Genomic DNA, 21556 nt, shown 5'->3' on the forward strand with positions numbered 1-21556 from the left:
AAATGTCTGAATTCAGTGTTGCCCCTGCTTTGACCAGAAAGCTGGACTGGAAACTTCCTGAGATCCCTTCCCACCTCATGGATTTTATTGTCCTATGATATTAAATGAGTTGTACAAGCTGTCTCAAATTTTTAAACTCTTTTCAGGTCTTTCTGTTTTGAAGTCATATATTGACTAGACTTGTGGGTTGAAGGAAGGTGCTTACCCTCTTCATCCTTTTGTTTTTTCCATCTGTTAAATGTTTTATGGTACACAGATACAGATGGTTTAACAAAGCAAAGTGATAGTATCTCATGTCTTATTGCAGTTGTTAGAGTATAATCTGAGTAAGTGGCGCTATTTTGGTATCTTTTGTAGTATTACAGTGTTTTTCTTCTGTACTATTTACATAACCTGAGTAAACTGATTACTTTTGAATTTATATTGAGTTTTCAGATATTTTCTATGCTATGCTTTGAAGTGACAGAATCAAACAATTCGAACTATAAAGCAGTAAAATAAATTTCAAGATTTTTACTTTCCTTAGTGAGAAAGTGCTATGTTGTAGTTTTTCTAGTAATACTATAACAGCTATTTGTTTTCAGACTTTCCTCATAGTGGCCCCTCTTTCAGTGCTGTACAACTGGAAGGATGAGTTAGACACATGGGGGTACTTTAAGGTCTCTGTCTTACATGGCAGTAAAAAGGATGATGACCTGAGTCGCATCAAGCAAGGAAAATGTGAAGTTGCCCTTACAACGTATGAGACAGTTCGCCTGTATTTGGATGAATTTAACAGGTAATTATTTTAATGCATTTTTCTACACATGGAATTTTAACTGTCTGTCTAAGTTTGCATTCTTCTTTGCAAGTACTTATTCTTTCTGTATAATGTATTTACTGTTAAATCCAATGACTCATTGTGTTGAAGAGGAGAATCCCATTTAACTATCTTTGGAGAGTTTACCCTGTACTATCTTTGTAGTGGGATGCTTGGGAGAAGTTTGAATAGTTTTCATAAAGCTAGTTTTTGCTGTTAACCTGTTCATGAAGTGTTCTCTAAAAGATGCAGGAATTGCATGCCTGAAAACTGGTGGTAGCTAAAAGATATGCAGAAGATATTTCTATCTTTCAGTACAGTGTAAGGAGAAAAAAATCTGGAATTTTTAGCAAATGTTCAAAAGGTATTTTCCTTGTTATTTGCAGTTTTCACCTTGCCGCTTGATGAAACTCTTGAGATCTAAAAACTTTGAGATCTAAGATGTGTATATGTGTCTGTGTGTGTAGTTTTAAATACCTGGTGGACTTACCAGAATCAAGATCTTTCTGACGGGAGATTGTATTAGAAATTGCACTTTATTTGCTCCATAGCTGTCAGCATTTCCAAACTAGGAGTGTTGCCTTTCCTTTGGAGTACTTAGCCTCTCATCTGATCCTAGTAGTCCTCTTTCCTTACATCATCTTGGAAGTAGGGTACAAGTTGTGTGAATAGCTAGTAGTAGCCACCTGCCCTTAGCAGCTGATATTATCAGTAGCTCGCAGATCTTGTTGTTTTAGGTGTTAGGAAAGGTCCAGACCCCAGCAAGTGTCCTCGTGTTCTGGGCAGCCATCACCAAAACAATCAGATCTCCAGCTCTGTCTATGCTCAGGTCTGAGAAAGAAGTGCAGATAGGAGAAGACTAAAGGAGTTGTGTTACCAGTACCCTAATTCTTGCTGTTGTCTTTCTGAGGAACTCTTCAGGCTTGGTCATTGAATAGACAGTGGTCAGGAAATAGGTGCATGTGCAGAGCAGGTCTGATGTGTGACTGACTGCTTGCAAATACATTATTTCAGCATACAGATTTACCAAACTCTTTCTGCAGAGCATGTGACTAGATGGGCCTATGATCTTGACACTGGAAGAAGCTATGTGTCTTGCTTAGCTAGGTTGATGGATTGGCCTCAAAAACTGGTCTTAAGTAATTAATTATCACTAATAAGAGTATGTAGACTCAGTTATGCATGTAAATCAGCATAATAAGAGATTAAGTTGAAGGAGCTAGCATATGGTCATCTGTTAGGCTCCTTTCAGAAACTCAATTTTTTAGCAGATTTTAGAAATGTAAGGAACTCAGATATGAATGACTGTATTTAGCAGGCATCAAAAGTGCCACAAGATCAGCCTTCAGATCAGTGAACTAAACACAGCCTGCTCAGATGAGAGGTTTCCTTCTGAACATGTCTGTTTCACCTTTTTGCTGCTTGAAGTATCATCAAAGTGGATATGATTTTGTTCTGAAATATTCATTCATACATATAAAGCGATCTCATGAAGTTAGTAAATCTCTTCCTAGTGACTTGATGACTTAAATTAGTATCACACTATACAGGTCATTCTACCTCCAAGTTTTATGCTTGAACTGGCTGCAAAATATCTTTCGGTCCCTGCTTCTAGATATGTTTCTTCTAGTCATAAAAATCACAGAATATTAAAACTCCTCTGCCATATTGGTATCATATAGATACTAAAGAAGTTGAGTGATGCTTTCATGTAGGAAACAATGCAGATTGAAATGCTTTCAGTCGATTTCTAGTTACACTGGATAGGTTTTGTTGGAAAAATGAAGCACACCTGTGTTAAGCATTTTTCAATAGTTTACCTTCAGAGATTTATTTAATTTTTCTAAATCTTACAAATGGAATTAGTGCTGGTGAGATGTACTGGATTGATTGCTCCAGAGATTGAAAGCTGCCTTCTTCACAGAAAGCATTTGATAGAGTTAACAGTAGTTCATTTATTTGACTATATAGTTTAGCCATTATACTCAACTACGGCAACTGGATCTACTAAACAAACAGAATATAAGGAAACTGAGCAGTATAATACAATGTAAAACAGGAAAACCAAAAAGTAATAGTGTCTTATAATAATCACGGCTATGTGTGTGGCTGACTTCAGTTTGTATGTCTATGTGGGATGATGGGATAAGTAGTTTCAGTTAATACAATATTTCTTGTTGATCTGCAGTGTAGAATGGTCTGCTGTGATAGTAGACGAAGCACATAGAATCAAGAATCCAAAGGCTCAAATAACTCAAACCATGAAGTCATTAAAGTGCAGTGTTCGCATAGGTCTTACTGGAACCATTCTTCAAAACAATATGAAGGAACTTTGGTGTGTTATGGACTGGTAAATAAAATATTTTTTTTATGATTTTAAGACCTCTATATGTTAACCATGCAGTGGGACTGGGATAGGGCTAGATGATTTGGACCCATCTGTGTCAAAAAACCAACAATCCACAACCCTCCCCCAAAAAACCCCAATGTTTTGTGAGAATCTAAGTATGTTTTTCCACAGATGTATTGGAGGTAAGCTCCTGGTAGGTACATCTGCAGTATGTATTTTGCAGTTATTTAATAAATTTGGAGTTTCTCTTATCTGGTTTCTTTGGGGAACTTGGGAAGCAGTTAAAATTACTTTCTTTTTTCCCTTATGTTTGCCTTTCTTTTTTAAGGGCATTTTCTATTTTCTTCTTCGTCTCTCCTCCACACAGTAGATTGAGAATCATTAGACAGTTTCGAACAACTTTGACTTTGCTCTGTCCAATATGTGCAGGTCATTCTGACTTACTTGGAAGTTGAAAGTAGTAATATTTTGCTGTTTTTCAAAATGCACAAGTGCACATATTTGGAAAGCAACAGTCTTGTCTAGGAAAACTTTTAATGGAGAGGGAGAGGTGGAAATAACCCTAGATATAAATGTAAACGTAGAAGACTTACTGAGGATGCTTTACAGAGGAGGAACAAAGCAAACATGCCTTAAATAAAGGAAATACAGACTGAATTGAAATATCAGGAAAGCAATGCTTTAACAGTAAACTTAGTGTTGCATCCTATGCTGATACTAATAGATTGTTCCGATATGTAGTGCTGCCAATGATTACCAAATTCTTTCTCCTATTGGGTTTTTTAAGATTTTACTTAGTAAATTGCAGTATCTGCATAACCTGATTTTAATAAAAGCAGTAAAAATAGAAAACATGACTGCTTAGCTTCCAATTTAGGCTTCTGAACAGTACCAGTTTTGTAGTTTAGAGGTTCTATATACTTGTGAATTCTGTTGCTCTGCTGAGCTTTAGTTTTTTCTGGAGATGGCAACCCTTTCCTAAGGGGACTCTCTTAACATTTGAGGATCACAGTAAATGAAAAAATGGCATGTCTGGAAGTAGTATATGTTTCTATATATATACACACAATTTTTATTAATTTCTCTAGTGATTGTTAATTTATGATCTCCTGCTGTTAGCCAGAAATAATTTATGGTATGCTTTTAATCAATGGAAAAGGATAGACTGCCTTGGAGTAAAGAAAATGCTGTTACTCCTTCACACACACACCCCCCTTTTGTTTTTTAATAGGGCTGTACCAGGACTTTTGGGTAGCAGACTACATTTCAAGAAGAAATTTTCTGATCCAGTGGAGCATGGCCAGAGGCACACTGCAACTAAAAGAGAGCTAGCAACAGGTCGTAAGGCCATGGTGAAGCTAGCAAGAAAAATGTCTGGCTGGTTTCTGAGACGTACCAAAGCGCTTATCAGTGATCAGTTGCCAAAAAAGGAAGACAGAGTAAGAGTGCCTGCACATGTCAAATGCAATGCTAATGAATATATCTCTTCTTTTTTTGTTTTTGTTGTGTTTTTTCTCTTTCGTCATGCCTTTAGTAGTTTATGGTTTTCTTTTGGACTTACGAATTTAAGGAGAATCCAGAGCCTTAGAAAAAATGCACATGCGGTAGTGTGCTTTGTTCACATAATTACTATGATTGCATGTTGAAATGGAGTTAATCAAGCATGAAAATGCTCAGCTAGACTTCTGACTAGTGATTTACACATCTGTTTTATGTGCACTTTTGTATTTATCTGTGCAAACCCCATGCAATGTATGTAAATCTCTTGAAATTCTATGTAGGACTTCTGAATTTGCGGCTTGACACTTTGTACATGGAACAGTATGCTTTTCATTTTTAACTCCCTCATTTTCAATCACTAAATAAAAGACCCCCAAACCTAAAGCTGATTGTTGATAGGTCTGTAATCCTGTTCATCTAACAGTATTGTAAACATTATATAAAGTGATGATACTTATGACTATAGCTAAGAGTTCTGATAAATTCTTACTAGATATATTTGTGCTTTCCTTCTAAGTAGACAAACACATTAGTTTGCAGCTGGTTTTGTTTTCAAAATTTGGTATTTATTCTTCATCCTTAGTGTATAATAATGTCATCTAAACTGTCTTCTGAAGGAAAGATTAACACAAACGTCAGTCAGTTGCTTTTCTAAATCTAGCAGGTTTTATTCTTTTCATTCTCTTGTTAATGTGAGTATATGTTCAAGTTACTGCTGTATTATTATAGCTCAGCATGGTGCTGCTGCTGTGTGGGTGGCCTACGTTAAGGAATGATCTTGGGATTTCTGTCTCCTGCTGCTTAAGACTAAAGATGTCATGGAGACACCACCCATGGTCTCTAAGAAGAGGGATAAGAGTTTTGGCCATAGCACTGTGTAGATCCTTGCCTTCTCATTGCTTATTCTGTTTGTCCTGCCTGTGGTAGTGCCCTACAACAGCTAGTGCCTAAACAGAGGAAAGAAAGGGTAAATTAAGCAACTGGCAAAGCAGAGGGGAATCCTTAATTACAATTTTGCATTTATTTCTCCCATTTTTCCCTCCTCCTCCTATCCCTCCACAAAAGCCATACTGAAAGGTTTATAGAAACCTAACAGCAGGTTGTTGTAGCTTGATATTGATACTCTTCGTAGAATTTTGGGAGGGGGTAAAATAGCTATACATACATTTTGGCTACATTTTCATACTATTTTGGTGTCAAGATCCAGACTTCTTCATTTGGTGGTAGAATAATTTCATGTAACTGTTTGACCAAATATGTTCTTGTTTTCTACTTTATTTTCAATGTTTTGTTTTTTGATGCAGTGCTCTTTGCTTTTTCATTGTATGATGCACATAATTGTGTTTTGGGGTTCTCTCTCTTTGGCAGATGGTATACTGTTCCCTGACCGAATTCCAGAAAGCGGTGTACCAGGCTGTGCTAGAGACAGAGGATGTAAGCTTAGTATTACGAGCAGGAGAGCCCTGTAGCTGCAAGAGTGGCCGTAAAAGGAAGAACTGTTGTTACAAAGTAAGAAATTGCACTGTTTGGATTTTAGAACATAGTCTTTCTGATTTGAGTGGTAGATAGATTTTCTTGAGAGACTCTCTGCTGATGAAGAGGTGATTGAAAAGGCTGCGTGGTTGTAGGCCATCTATTTGGGAAATCTCAACTGGAAACATGGGTGGTTGCGTCATGAGCATGATGGAGTTAGGCACTTTGGGATTACAGCAAAGCTGCTTTGCATGCCCAGAGCAGGTGGTTGTTATTTATGCAGTAAATTCTGGATTTGTTGTATTAATAAGTGCACCTGTGGAACAGTTGATGTTGGCAAGAATATTGTATTGGGATGTTCAGTATGTGTCAGGCATGCTGCTCCCATACGCCTCAGGTGGTCAGTGCAGAAGCTGCAAATCAGAGGCACCCTGACCCAGCAGGTTGTCTGGGCTTTGCTTGTGTTGTAACAGTTGGATTGTATCTTTCTGTGCCACTGAACATGTGCTTTGCTTTGCTTCACTGAAGGGAGAACTCCTGACAGTAGCCATAGAGCACAAGCAGAACTTTGTTCACAAGTAACAGCTCTGTAGATTTCTTCTATTGTCTCTGGACTTCATTAACACTCGATTAGTCTAGCTTTGTACTTGTTTTGTCCGTATCACTCAGTAGGCTCAGATTAAGCACGTCTTTTTAACATCTAGAAGCGTATGTCTCATACTTGCTTCTCCCCATTTTCTTTCTGGTCTGTTTTGATTCTTATATAGTTGTTTGGGTTTTTTTTTCCAAATGTAGCTTATTCAGTCTTCTGCATCTGTCTTTAAAAACAATCCCAGGCTGATAGAGCCTGTTTAGTATTCTGTGGATACTAGTGTTAGTTCTTTGCAGGCTTCTGTTTCTTGTGATGTCTTGTAGAAAAAAGTAAAATGCCGTTGAACTTAATTCACAGAGGGCATTAGGCAGGCCTGCAGATACTTAAGTGCTTTTATGGACTGTCTTATTCCAAAGTTAACCATGAAATTTAGTAACTTGAGAAGGGAAAGGAAAGCAAATGTTGGTTGAATCAGCCAGCCATAACCAGAAAAATAGCTGATGCTGTTGCTGCTGCTGCATTGTAGAATGTTTGAAGTTGTTTGAATTATGTTACTTGAGATGTTTATAAAACTTTACTTTCCTCTACAGCAGAAATGTATAAAGTTAGCAGTTGTAGGGTAAGAAGTCATTCAAACAGCTCTGGTTTGATTTACATTTAAATCAGTTGTAAAGTTACTGTCTTTTTGTCTATCAAGGAATTCTTGGTTATCGTACTAATTTCTGTAGATATCACGCTATCTGAAATGTTTAGCAAACTATGAACATAGCTGTGGGTTTTTTCTCTTTTTGAGAAGATGTTTTCTATCAGTAGGATCACAAAGCTGAGGAAAAAACCCTTGCTGCATTTTTGTTAGAAATACAGTATACATCTCTTTGGGATCAATTATAGTACTACTTAGAATCGCTAATGCATTAAACCTTGTAAGAATAGCACTTATTTTAGCTTATTTCTTATTTTCAGGAGAATTTGTTTGCATAAACATTCTTTCTCTTTTTTTTTTTTGTAGGTAAATGCTCATGGTGAAACAATTAAGTCACTGCGCTTCAGTTACCTGACAATCCTACAGAAGGTTGCAAATCATGCTGCGCTGCTGCAGACGGACAACAGTAGCAAGCAGCAGGTTAGTTTCAGAAGTATCTAAAAAATACTTGCGGCGGAAAATGGGATGAAAACTCTGGAATGAAAACTGCTGCTGACCTTCTTTTTAAGTCTTAACTAACTGACATTAAGTTATTTTGCAAAATTCCTTTTCCATTCAGTAATTCAGAATGTAGCCCTTATTTAATAGGTAGAGATGTTACACAAAAGTATGTTCACTTAGTTGATGCATATCTGAAAATAAGGGTTACAGAAATAACTAAAAATTACTCTTCCCCCTAAAGCTCTCCAATGTTTCTAATAATGCCATTTCTGTTGCATTTATGACAAGTGCCTAGTAAGAGGAATGTCTTTGTGCAAATGAATAAATAATAAGCAATTAGAATGGTTTTTTCTCTAGCATTTTGTATTCAGAGCTGAGCTTCTTTAACTAATGAGAAATATGTTTTAGTAGAAAATGCGCAATGAGAGAACAGTATCAGTTTATCTTGTTACTGTGGCAAGTAACCTACAAGACCCACAAATGGCAGAGTTGTTAAAAATGCTTGTATGTGATCCTTAAGATCCAAAAATGAGCAAAGGGATTTAGGGATATTACCACTTCGTCTCAGAAGCCACAAGGGAATGGAAATGAAAATTTCAAAAAAAATCCTAGCTAATTTTGGCAAGTTTGTTCCATTAAGGCAGTTTTGCTTTTTAGGAAATGTTACTGTTAGTATCCAGGGCCGTATACACAGTAAATATCCAGATGTTTTCAGTGTCTCTTTTTTTTAATATTGTGTATGTAGTTTTGTTGTAATAACATTTGAGAGTTTAAATAGCCGCTGAAATAAAAATATATGAGTATTTTGAGACTTACTGTCTTTTACGGCATACCTAACTATTAACCTCTTCAAACCTGCTGAAGAAACTGATATTTTGTAGTATTTCTACATTTAGTATTAAAGTCCACCACATGTGTTATTCGTAGCTGAGAGATGAGATCTTTTCTGCTCATCTGGAAAAGTAGACTTAAAGTGTGTGGTCATGTTTAAGTTCAGAGCTACCCAAATTCTAGCAGTGGAGCTTTAATGTGGCTTTTGAACAGTTTAAATGCATTTCCCATATTGTTTTTTGTCATATTGGTGGGACAATATATAATTCCCATATTGGCTTATCATGCCAGAGGGTCAAGAGAAATGCTGGTACACAGCTGTTGGGTAATGCAAACCTCAGGCCAACAGAGTTCTTGAGACTGACAATTCTGGCCAGTCCTTTTGCAGTCTCTGCCCAGGAGAAGAAATTTTGAGCATCTCTTACTCTAGCAACTGGAATCCATGGTTTCAGATTAGGATCCTCTTTCTTTTTTATATGAAGCAAACCAAACACACAGGAGATGTTTTATCCACCACTTCTGTGGTGAACTGAATAAAAACATGTAACTCTGCTTGAGTTACTTCGGCAGATTACTTGTTTCAACCTTGTTTTAACTCCTTGTATGGCTTGCTGGTATCTCAATGTAGCTCTAATTTTTAATGCCTTTTCAAACCTTCTGTTTTTCTTCCAGGAAGCACATATCAAACGGGTGTGCAGCCAGGTATTTTCCAGTTTTCCAGATTTTGTGCAGTTAAGCAAAGATGCAGCCTTTGAGACAATTTCGGATCCAAAGTACAGTGGAAAAATGAAGGTAAACCTGTTCTCTAGGGGAAAAATAAGTATTAAGTAATAGATCTGCAGCTGTAGTATATGGATATAAGAAAATGTACATCTAATAGTTGTGGGTTTTTAATCTTTCTATTTATGGTGGTGGTACCACAGCAGAGATCTCCTGTTTTGGATCGGGGTGACTCTAGGCAAAGACTGGATACGAGTGATCTGTGATGCTAAGATATCCTAAGACGTTAGCTTCACATATTTAGTGATGGTCATGGAAACGAACCTTGCAGTCAAGGGGGTTGGGGTCATAATAATATCATGACAGGTAGTTCCATGAAACCATCGACTCAGTGGCAGTCAGAAGTGTTTGGGGAAGAAAAAGAGAGCAAAACAAAATCCATATGGACTTACATTTGTGCACACCTTCAATATTGTGGGTAGTTCCAGTCCCTCCTCCCAAAAAGCACGTATTAGACCTTGAAAAGGTTCAGAGAAGGGCCACACGGGTGATCAGTGCTGTGGGACAGAAGCAACCACATAGGCTGGGACTCTCCAGCCTGGAAAAAATGTCTTAGGATGAATGTGAGAGGGACAATCATGAGTAGCATGGAACTGGTGAAGATGTACTGAGTGCTTACTGTCTTTTCTAACCCTTTGGACATGAAATAAAGCTAATGGGAGCCAGGCTAAAGATGAACAAAATAAACATGTTAAGTGTAAACCTGTAAAAGTCCTTACCTCAAACTGGTTTCAGAGGGGAACAGGATGAATAACTGAAAAAGATGTCTAATGTAGCTGATTAAAAAGAATACCGTATTAGGTTTAGGAGTGTTCGTGAGCTGAGAGTAACTGGAGCGTGAGAAGCTATGCAGAATGGAGTATACTATATTTTTGCTCTCTCTCTAAACCTGGATATTCACAGTTGCTGGTTGGGACTCGGGGGGGAGGCAGTGGTCGGGCCAGGTTTTTTGTAACAGTAATGGTTGTTACCACTTTATTGATTTATTACGCAAGCAACATCTTTCTTTTCTGTTATTACATACATGAGAGGCCTGCATATTACCTTTGTTATATACACTTTGTTACCTCATGAAAGTCAACTTTATTGTTAAATTAGCTGTTTTGTTTTCTATTCTGAATTTTAAACCAGAAGCTGTTTGGGATGATTTTGGTTTTTATGCTCTGGAAGCAAAGTAATTCAGAAGGTATTCCATTTAGAAGGTCCTCTTACCATCAGAAAGTGATCAGGAGAGTCATCAGATACTAGAGCTTGAAAACTACTTTAATTATTTTTAACATGTTTATTTGGAAATAAATGAGACAAATTGTAGTAAAATGTTTTTAATAGCCTTGTCCCACTGTAATACTTCATGTTTCCTGTTCTATGAATAAATTCTAGAAACTAATTGAAATACTTAGAATCATAGAATCATGGAATCATTAGGGTTGGAAAAAACCTCTAAGATCATCGAGTCCAACCGTCAACCCAACACCACCATGCCCACTAAACCATGTCCCTAAGCGCCTCATCTACACGTCTTTTAAATACCTCCAGGGATGGTGACTCAACCACTTCCCTGGGCAGCCTGTTCCAATGTTTAACCACTCTTTCAGTAAAGACATTTTTCCTCATGTCCAATCTCAACCTCCCCTGGCGCAACTTGAGGCCATTTCCTCTCATCCTATCGCTTGTTACTTGGGAGAAGAGACCAACACCCACCTCGCTACAGCCTCCTTTCAGGTAGATGTAGAGGGTGATGAGGTCTCCCCTCAGCCTCCTCTTCTCCAGGCTAAACAACCCCAGCTCCCTCAGCCGCTCCTCATAAGACTTGTTCTCCAGACCCTTCACCAGCCTTGTTGCCCTTCTCTGGACATGCTTCAGCACCTCAATGTCCTTCTTCTGTGACTTTCATCTGGTAGCATAGACAGAATAGGTATTTAGGCCTTTAAATTAAAATTTAGTACAGGCTACCCAGAAATTTTGGCACAGGTGATTATTCTTTGTAGATGAGCATATTTGCAAAGGAAAAGTTTGTGGCATTTATTTAAATTTAATCAGGGTGGGGGAAAGGCTAGGATTTGTCGAAGAAGTTCATTAGCTAAGCAGTTGTAACTGTTCTGAAGGGTTGAAAAGGTTAACCTATCTGCTAAAATACCTTCTGTTCTGTCACCAAGCAGAGATAAAACACGTAGGGAAACATAGCTTTTTGTACTGTGGAATATGCCTACTGCCACCAGTAAAACTAGAATTGCTCAAACGGAAGTGTGAGAGTGTGGCATATTGGTGTTTGTGTCCTACCTTGTGCTGTGGCTGCAGTCATCCCTACGTGTTTTGCAAGCTGTAGCATTTACAACATGCCACCCCAGGTTTGCTGTTCTGAAGTTAAGATTATAACAAGAGCCTGGAAAAAACAGCTCCTATAATCCAAACATACATGTATAACTGTTGTTGGTATACCTATGACTAATGCCTCCTCGTTATGGTGGGAGGTGGGTAATAACACAGTGATGTGATCTGAACTTCAGCTATTTTTGTGGAATTATCCCTTCATTTTCAATTATACTGTAAAACATGCAGCTTTCAGAAGACTGCTTACACTTTCTATTGCAAGGTGAATTTCATGCCTAGATTTTTAACTTGAAATAGTTGAATATGTGAAAAATGAAGTGAAAGGAGTGTGCTGCCTTGTTTGGAAACCACCCTTTTCCATCATGAAGTAAGGAAGTGGGAACCTGCGAAGTGCAAGGACAAGCGATTCCATTGCTTTTTAAACACAAAGATTGGAGATTGTTCACGCAGAAGTATCGGGGCCTGTTTGGAAAAGAAGTAAGAAAAATGAGGGTACTTTTAAAAGCCTGCAGTAATTCTCATTACTATTTTGATTATTTCTACAGTTTTGTTAAAATTCTGGCTCAGAGAGACTCTACATGCTTTCTAAGTGAAAAGGGCTATTAAATGTCTGGGCACTTGAAAAAAAATTTTTTTTAAAACTATGTTTATAGTATTTCCACAGGCATCCATTTGTGGCGTTTTGGAATACTGTTCTTAATATAAATGTCTATAGGAACAACTATATTGGATTTATTTATTTATTTTGCCTGGCATATTATCATTATTGCAGTAGGAAAATGGAAGTCTATCAGAACACCTTGCAAATAATAGCAACTTCCACTATTAAACATAACCCTAACCCGGGCAGGCATGGTTTTGAAGGTTTTAAAACACTATAGGCTAGCTTGGACATCTGTATGCAAACAAGGTATTCTCAGATGTGATAAAATTTTACATCTCACAGTGACATGTCAAACACAATGTTGTAGAAATGGGGAGATATGCATGTTAATCCATGTGGACTCCTAACAAAGAGCATGTTACTTTTGCTTGAGTACGATCAAGTATTTCTATTTTAGACTAACAACTTTCAGGATAATACTCTGGTGTGCAAGCATAGAATTTATTTCTCTTTGGTGCAAAACCATTCATTACTTTTCCGTGCTCATCAGAGCTATTCTTTACTCCAGAATACCTAAAATCCCAATGGGCGTGGCATTGATCCATTTTATTTAAACAGACTGGGTGGATTTGTTTGTGTGTTCTCCTATAGGAAATTCATTACTTGACCTATACTTTAATAATAACAACAATACAGTAGCCAAATTCCTTCTACCTTAAAAGCATGTCACTGTTTTTCTTCTGTTTCTTAATGTGGCTAAATAAAATGCAAATGAAAGTCAATTAGTTCTTGTTAAGTTCTTGTGGATTTTTTCCCAATAAAATAAATCCTGGTTTATATGTTGTACAATGAAACCAGGCAAAAATTACCTTGTTTGTACATTGCTTTCACTTGTAACTGGCTGGCTAATATATACAAAAGGGCTTATAATTTATGTAGAATTACTATTCTATATTCTAGATATTATCCAGAACTGTAAATTTAATATAAACATTCCTCATTATTTATTTGTCAAAGATTTGTTAGGCTTTTAGTGAAATCAGTGTCGATTAACAGTTTATGTATTTATCCCTGAATAAATACAATTTTTAAATATTTATTGCCCGGTGGGAGAAAGCTACAGACATGGTATAGAAAATGCCTCTTTCCCCTTTGTGTATCGCTTCTGCGCAGTACTCTGGAGCTGCCATTGCCAGATGTGGACATGCTTCTTTTGAAAATAACAGTATCACTATTATACGCAAGGCTCTGGATTATTTGCTTCCCCACCAGAAGAACATTGTGTGTGGGCGGATTATTGGCATTTAAGGTCTGTGCAGAGTCTGGGAAGCTGGATCCTACTGTAAACAGAGCAACAGACGAGTGGGAGCAGGGAGGGGCATACATCTCACTGATTATTTTAAGAAGACAAGTTCCAAGAAGTTCTGAACTCAGATGTAGTACAGAAAACTTAAACAGACCTTCCTGTTTTCAGGGGAGTTGTGTGTATTTGCTAAATGCAAAAATTCACAAGCTGACCTAGTGCATGAGATAAATAACGTTTTGTTGCAGTCTATGCAATGACACAGATAGCTTCTGAATTTACCTGTTAGTAGTATGTTTGCCTTTTTATAGTAGGATTTCTATGTAGATCACTGAAAAACGCATAGGTCTGGCGTCTCCGTTACCTTTCGCACATTTATTATGTTAGTGATGTTTTTTGTTATGCCTCTGTTTGGCTTTGCAAACAATTAATTACAGTGTAGCCTGTTTAAAGGCTGAAAACACAAGTAAGTGTGTGTGAGAGGACCTGTAGATAAAATCTCTTCATTTGTATTCTGTGGTTCGTTTACAGGTCCTTCAGCAGCTTTTAAATCACTTCAGAAAAAACAAGGATAAAGTTCTTCTTTTCTCCTTTTCCACAAAGGTGAGCTCCATATGACTTTTATCAATTAACTGCAGCAGTAGGTTCTAAGCTTAAAGCACTGAGGTGACAGCTGTCAAGCACATTTCCTTTGTCTCTGTACTATGGGAAATAATGATGAGAAGGGCAGTGTGCCATACTCTAGAAGCATGTTGAAACCTAATGTTATCTCGTGATAAAAATGGTGATGGCAAAACAAATGTAACACTCTGCTGCCTTCCTTAGAACTTTTTAAAATTGTTGTATTACTTCAGGTGTAGATTGCTCATACTGAGTTCAGCTGTTATGTCTTGAGTTAGAGTAGTGTCACAGCAAAATACAACTGAAGTATCATAAAACCTTTGTGTTCGCACTGAAAGTAGGTAAATTTCCGCTGTTCTACTGGCTGTTGACCATCACCAGTGATGAAATTTCAGCCTCGAGACTTATTACACCAGTTGGTTTGAACTGAAAACAGTGTTTAACTGGAGCAAGAGGTGTAGGCGCACTTCACTTTTTAAGGGACTTGCTCCTTGATTTTCGTGTTGGGAAATAACGTATTTCCTGAAATGGTGTAAACTGTGATACGGTTTTCTTTACTTAAATATTCGTAATGATAGCATAAAAAGTATTAAAAAAATAGTGTGAATGACAGTTCAGAGTCTTCAATATTTAATAATTTTGCGGCTTTAAGGCAGACTGCAAGTTTAATATTTAGATGTGGTAGTAAAATGCTCAGGTATCTTAGGCTGTGCTTCACGGTGTTGAAGACCAGACTGACTGCTGGTTACTGCAGTCTCTTTCACTCTCTCTCCCTTTGAACTCCTGCTGTGCATACCAGCCTGTTTCTCTGTGCTGGCTCTGGTGCTTATTTACTGTACTTCAAGTCATTGTAACTTACTAAGATGATAGGAAACTGTTTAAGTTGTCTGCCTGGTTATTGGGTTGAACTGACTCAGCATCACTTAGAGGTGGGACAGGCAGCCAGGGTTGGAGGATTGAGTGAGACCATAGCAGACCAACATAAATCACCTTGAGTGCTGTAGAATCACAGCTAAAGTGTTTTGAGGATGTTGATATCAAATGGGGAAGATTTACTCTTATTTTCAGTGCCTGGTCTCTTGAAAATATATTTGAGAAGCATGGTCTCTGTGATTATGTTTAATTAAAAAGATAATAGTAAGCACTTAATCTTTTTTTTATTATTCCACCCAGTTGCTAGATGTGCTGGAACAATACTGTATGGCATCTGGGCTAGATTACCGAAGACTTGATGGAAATACAAAATCAGAAGATAGGATCAGAATTGTAAGAGAGTTCAACAGCATTCAAGAAATTAACATATGTCTTGTATCTACAATGTAAGAAAATTTAACTCATCATCTGTTTCACTCTGCCTTTCTAGTGTTTAGTAAATAGGTTACTCTGCATTTTACTTGATGACCCTTGTGAGGGATTACTTTTTTGAGAAAGTGAGTTGTTCTCTTGTCTGTTAGTAAACATAGTCACTGCTGTGGACTATGAAGACTTCCTCCCTTCTCTCCTCTGCTTTATGAGGATTGCTAAGATTGGAAACAAGCAGGTCTTCTGAATCCTAGTTTTAAATTTCCACTTGCTGTAGGAGTGAGGAAACATGAAATACTATATTGAACTGAAAAATGATCTCTTAGTGTTACTGTAATTTATTAACCATGTTAGTTAGCCTATGTCTATTTAAAATACTTCAAACAATCCTTGATTGTCTTTTAAAAAATGTATTTGCCTATCAGATCTGCCTATCAATTTATGATGGATAGTGAATTCTTTTGAAATAGAGCAATGTGTTCAACTAAAATTAATGAAAATATGATGACTCTTCCCTCCTCCTCTTCCCTCCTCCTCTTCCCTCCTCCTCTTCCCTCCTCCTCTTCCCTCCTCCTCTTCCCTCCTCCTCTTCCCTTCCTGGTTAATTCCATGTTTCATCTTGGATGAAGTTTGTTACCATGCAAGGGCTTTAATTCTGTAATCCTTTGGAAATCCGAAAGTGATTTATCCCAGTTCTACTCTACAAGAGATTCATCCTTCCTCTTACTCAGATTTCAGGCATTAGGACTTCACAGTATATTCTTTATTTCTCAACACACAGTAAGTTGACAGAATTGGGTCATACTCTTCCGTCTGTACTTTCCTGCAAAGTTTTTGGCCAACTGTTTTGTGTAGTCAACTTGTACATGTTCTGAAAGTCCCATTGCTCGAAGACCAATTGTTGATTTTTCGTTGAAAATACTTGCACAGTCTTTTGGCTGCAAAAATGCGTTCTGCAAAGGATGAATTCCCTGCATTGTGATCTTGAGTCTGCCATTATATTCCACTGGCACAGTTAACATACAACTTTAAACAGGAAAGTCCAATCTACAAGTTAGTGAGTTACAATGCAGACAGTGGTGATGACTTCACTGTTGAATCTACAATGTTCCTGTTTTATTTTCCATTTTTTTTAATATGGGCAAAATGCCTTTTCTGCCTGGAATTGCTTATGTGTAGCCTGTAGACATTTGGAAATCCTGATTTTAATTGGTTGGTGCGTTTTTTAAGAAATAGGGGCTTCAACAATAAAGTAAAAAAAAAAATCTATTTATATCTATATAGCTTAACCTCAAGTTTTGCAGTTAATGTTAGTATCAAACATAGTCACATAGCTATCCATAATGCTTTTATGGATAGCTATGACTAATATAGCTATATGGATAAATATATTTTATGGGTGTTGAGAGAAAATATGATTGATTTCTTCAGAGCTTGTAAATTCCATCAAACCAGTAGGTATAGATTATGAATTTCAGCCTTGAGCTTTATCGAAAAATAGGTATACATCTGTTGAAACTTTTAAGGCTTATGAAGTAAAAGTCTATTTCAGAATACTTCAGTTCTGTGCTGGTGTTGATGGGAAAAGGTATGATTATTTGGAAGAAAGGAAGGGGATTTTTGGTCATGCTTAGAAACATTAAAATAATTGCTGGAGCTGCTATAACTTGATAGGAGAATGTCAGAGCTTGCAACTCCATTGATGCTGCTTAGCCTGAAGAAGGGGAACTGCATATGTACAATACTGAAGTCTACACAGTCCTGTTCCATTGCAGTGTTCTGGAAGAAATAAGAGCAGCAATTGTTCCTACCTTTAAAGCTAAATCACTATTCTCTGGGTTTTCCATGCTAGTCTTTCTCTAGATTAATTCCTTCAGAATAATTATAAATGCAAATCTATTTCTGCTTCTCAGTTTTCTTTATTATATAAAGACAAGATGATGAAGAGATGGTTACAGATAGCACTTCCTTTCTACCCGCAGCGTTCTCAATTACTGTCCATTACTGGACTGCTGTCCATTACTTGTACTTTTTCAGGGCTTCATTTAACTTGAATTCTTCACAACTATGTTGTAAATAATTTTTAATATGCGTGTAATCACATTCAAAGAACTCTCAGCCACAAGATCTCACTGAAACAGAACTTACAAACTATAAAAAACTTACCTCAGTAAATAGAATTACGTAGTTACAGCTTTCATGGAAACTTCCCTAATGCAACATTGTTTTGTAACTTCTGAACATTGTGGTATTAAATTGACAGTGACAGGATATAAAACCAAGCCATTTATTTAACACAGCATGCAGTTTTAAATAAGATGATCTTTTGAAAACTGTTGTTTGTTACAGAACTGTTATGAGACATTTCGTACAGGGCTCTTCATTTGAGCTGCATTATAGTAATTTGCATGGACCATCTTGCAATAATGAACTTAACCTCTGGTTAAAATGATATTTAAAATGGAAGATACTCTTTACAATGCACAAACTAACTACTGCGTTCATTTTGTCCATGAAGGGCATAGAAGCCATTCTTTTTTTGTTTTGGAATATCTGAATTTTTGTGGTATACCTAAAAATATTGAAAAGTTAAAATCTTTATAAAGCTAGGTATCCTGTTTACTTAACTTTCATAGTCAGTCTGTTTTACTGACACTAAGGCTTTGTACTGAGGTTTAATTCATATTTCAGTTCCATTTTTTTTGAGAAAGCATTTGGAAAAACATGTTGACCTATGTTTGTCTGACTGCAGGGTTGGTTTGGTAAGATGAGAGGGTGAATTCTGTCCTTGCTAAAAAGAAATACACCAAAATTCCAAAATACAGTAAGGTATTCTGAAAAATACAAAGATTTTTATTCAGCATTTCAAACTTTGAGAGCGCTCATCCTCCGGAAACCTCCGTTAATATTGGCAAGTTCCCACATCCTCTCCCTTTCCAGATTTAACTAACCCAACACCATACTACACCTGGAAGGAAGAGGCCACAACTGTATTTGCATTAACAAGGTTTCCATGAAGACGAAAAGGTGGTGGGGCTCTACAAGATTTGGTTTCTGTCTCCATTTATTCACATCCCTCGAAACTTTACCTTTCCCACTGCTTTAAACAAGCAGAATATAAAGTAATCTATTAAAACCAGGTGCTTGGTTTTATTAAATGGGATTGGCTTTTTCAATTTTGTGGTACCTCATTCAGAAAAGAGCACATGTGAAATTAGTGCTGTCTATGTCAATGTAACGAATTGTTTTAATAGTTAAATTAATAGTAGCATTTGGCATCTGCTTGTATAAGAACTTTTTTCTTTGTAGGAACATTGGTTGAGCCAGTTGAAAAGAATTTTCAGTATTTGCTTGTTTTGCAGCTGGATGAGAAGTGGTATCTTCCTCACTTTTGTTCCTATCAAATCATCAGCTATGCTGATGCCAAACTCCAAGTAACTGAGCAGTTTTGTTAGATTCAGCAAGGGCATTAGTTAGCTACCTCAGGTTAAGCACATGCTCAAATTCTTTGCTGGCTTGCAGGCTTTACCTGAAAGCACAGTACAGCTGTTGAATATTTAAGACAATGTAACTGGTACCCCTGTGACTCCTTATCCCCACAGCAGACAATTTTCTTACAGTGACTTTTTTCCTTGTAATGACAGGTATGAATGTTGATGATATGCAGCTGTGTGGCCAACTGTATTTTTAACAGTTGACTTACATACTGTACAAATATACTTGTGACAGTTGTTAATTCTTATAGATATGACTTAACCTTAGACTGTGACCATTTTAGTGGAAGCTGCATAGCATTATTGTCAAAACTATGTTCTGGGATTAGAGGAAGTAAAATTTAATGCAGACTTTTATTTAAGCTATAGTTTTCCTGCTTCTATAATGTTAACTGGCATAAAAGTGGTTATGAATTTCGGTATAGTCGTTGGGGGAGTTGGCCTGGAGGGCTTAGTGTGTATGGAGTAGCAATCAGGACTTCTACTATAGTAAGGTGATAGCAGTTGGTTATGACTCAGCTAGTCATAGAGTTTATAATCTTCTTGCTAATTAGGTGAGACAACTGCATTTTGCAGCAGTGGTTATTTAAGTACTTGGTGCTTATTAACACAACAGTAACACAAAGCTGTACCCCACTATTTTCAGTATCTCTGTTGTGCTCTTTTTTTATGTTGGGGAAGGGTATGCTAATATAGACCTAATACACTGAAAAAAAAAATTGTTCTGTTTTTCTTACTGTCAAATAGTTCTATTTTTTCATTTTTATGTTTTTAGGGCTGGTGGACTGGGTCTTAATTTTGTTGGTGCCAATGTTGTAATACTGTTTGATCCTACATGGAACCCAGCAAATGATCTTCAAGCTATTGACAGGTACACTCTCAAAATACAGAACCTGATCCATGTTGTACTCTTCTTCTGCGTTGATCCTGTAATCTAATTGTCCAACTAAACTTTCTTACAGGATTTACATAGTCTGACTTGTCCACAGACAGTAAGACATGTCCAGCTAAATTATTTTTTAGCTTTGATGTTCCTGTTTTTAACCCTGAATTTTACTTCTTATTTTCCATTTTATTTTTGTGGCATTGTGGTGGTGGGCTCATTAAAACAAAAAAGCCATAGTTCTGTAACTTTTTGTGATCTCTAGAACAAGCGTGTGTGTATATAGCTGTATGGCATTTTTCCTGTGTTTGTCAGGACAGAGTATGTTGTAATTGACCCTAGTTCAAGTGATGTTTTGAATTCCAAAATCCTTAAAGAAAAACATATATGTTCTTTTCTGCTTCACCCTTGTGGAGATTAGTGTCTTTTCAGCAGTCTCTTCCATCTCTGATATTATGCCATTGGAGGATTTCCAGGAATCTGGATTTTTCTTTCAAGGCTTTTTGATCATAGAGTGTTTCCCTGTGAATTCAGGACAGACTTTTGAATAGCTAAGTAAACAATATTAAAAGCCTTCAAAATTCAGTAGATTTATATAATTTCATTAGCAGAAATAAGCTTGTTTCTGTTGTGCCATCCAATTACGTAATTCCATTTTAAGGCTCTTTCTGACTTCTAAGAGGTGTTAATGTGCACCTGTTCTAGAGAACTGTGTGTATCAGAAATGTGTATTGTTGAAAGGGGCTATCTTTAAAGAATCCTTGTAAGACCACATTTCTCTGAATTGGTTCAGCCTCTCTTGAATTTTCAGAATATAATCTATTAAAAGCCTCAGAATTTGCCATTTAGATAAACACTGCCTGTTTTTATTAAGTTTAGCTGTTTTTATTATGTTGTAACTTGCAAAGTGCTTTATAAAGTTAAGAAAGAACAGACTGCCCCAAATAATCCATGATCTAACTCCTATATAATGCAAATAGGAGAATATCTTGTGCAAGAGCAGATGGAGACAGAGAAGGGAAAAAAAAAAACCAACTGAGAAAACGTGTTTTCAAGAGAGATGGGAGACCGGTCTTGTGATACAAATTGAGGAGAAAGCTTTTTCAACTGGAATAGGCCTGGGAAGAGACTTGGAAAACTAAGGGTAAAGGGAATGAAATACTGAGGAAAATTTGGGAAGAGGGGGGATGTGACACACACCTCAACAACAACAACAAAAAAAAACCAAACCAAAAACCAACCAACTCATAAATGATTTAGAGTACTCCTGTTTTATTGGAATGCTTTTTAAATTTATTTTACTACCCCTATGTCCTGGTTTTGGCAGGGATAGAGTTAATTTCCTTCCTAGTGGCTGGTACAGTGCTGTGTTTTGGATTTAGGGTGAGAACAATGTTGATAACACACCCATGTTTTAGCTGTTGCTAAGCAGTGCTTACACTAGCCAAGGACTTTTCAGTTTTCCATGCTCTACCGACTGAGAAGGCTGGAGGGGCACAAGAAGCTGGGAGGGGGCACAGCCAAACTGGCCAAAGGGGTATTCTATACC

At 37.0% G+C, this 21556-nt stretch overlaps 1 protein-coding gene across 1 annotated transcript in view; it reads left to right on the forward strand.

The window, feature by feature from the left end:
* Positions 1–21556, forward strand: part of ERCC6L2 (excision repair cross-complementation group 6-like 2) — a 42476-nt gene that overhangs the window by 8621 nt on the left and 12299 nt on the right. Inside the window, exons 4-12 of the mRNA XM_009328137.1 lie at positions 585–778; positions 2988–3149; positions 4381–4588; positions 6018–6158; positions 7724–7837; positions 9362–9481; positions 14239–14310; positions 15502–15647; positions 19900–19995. Coding sequence (XP_009326412.1) covers positions 585–778; positions 2988–3149; positions 4381–4588; positions 6018–6158; positions 7724–7837; positions 9362–9481; positions 14239–14310; positions 15502–15647; positions 19900–19995 — 1253 coding nt within the window. The remainder of the gene's footprint in view (positions 1–584; positions 779–2987; positions 3150–4380; positions 4589–6017; positions 6159–7723; positions 7838–9361; positions 9482–14238; positions 14311–15501; positions 15648–19899; positions 19996–21556) is intronic.

Source organism: Pygoscelis adeliae, unplaced genomic scaffold, assembly GCF_000699105.1.
Source record: "Pygoscelis adeliae isolate BGI_AS28 unplaced genomic scaffold, ASM69910v1 Scaffold45, whole genome shotgun sequence".
NCBI lineage: Eukaryota > Metazoa > Chordata > Aves > Sphenisciformes > Spheniscidae > Pygoscelis > Pygoscelis adeliae.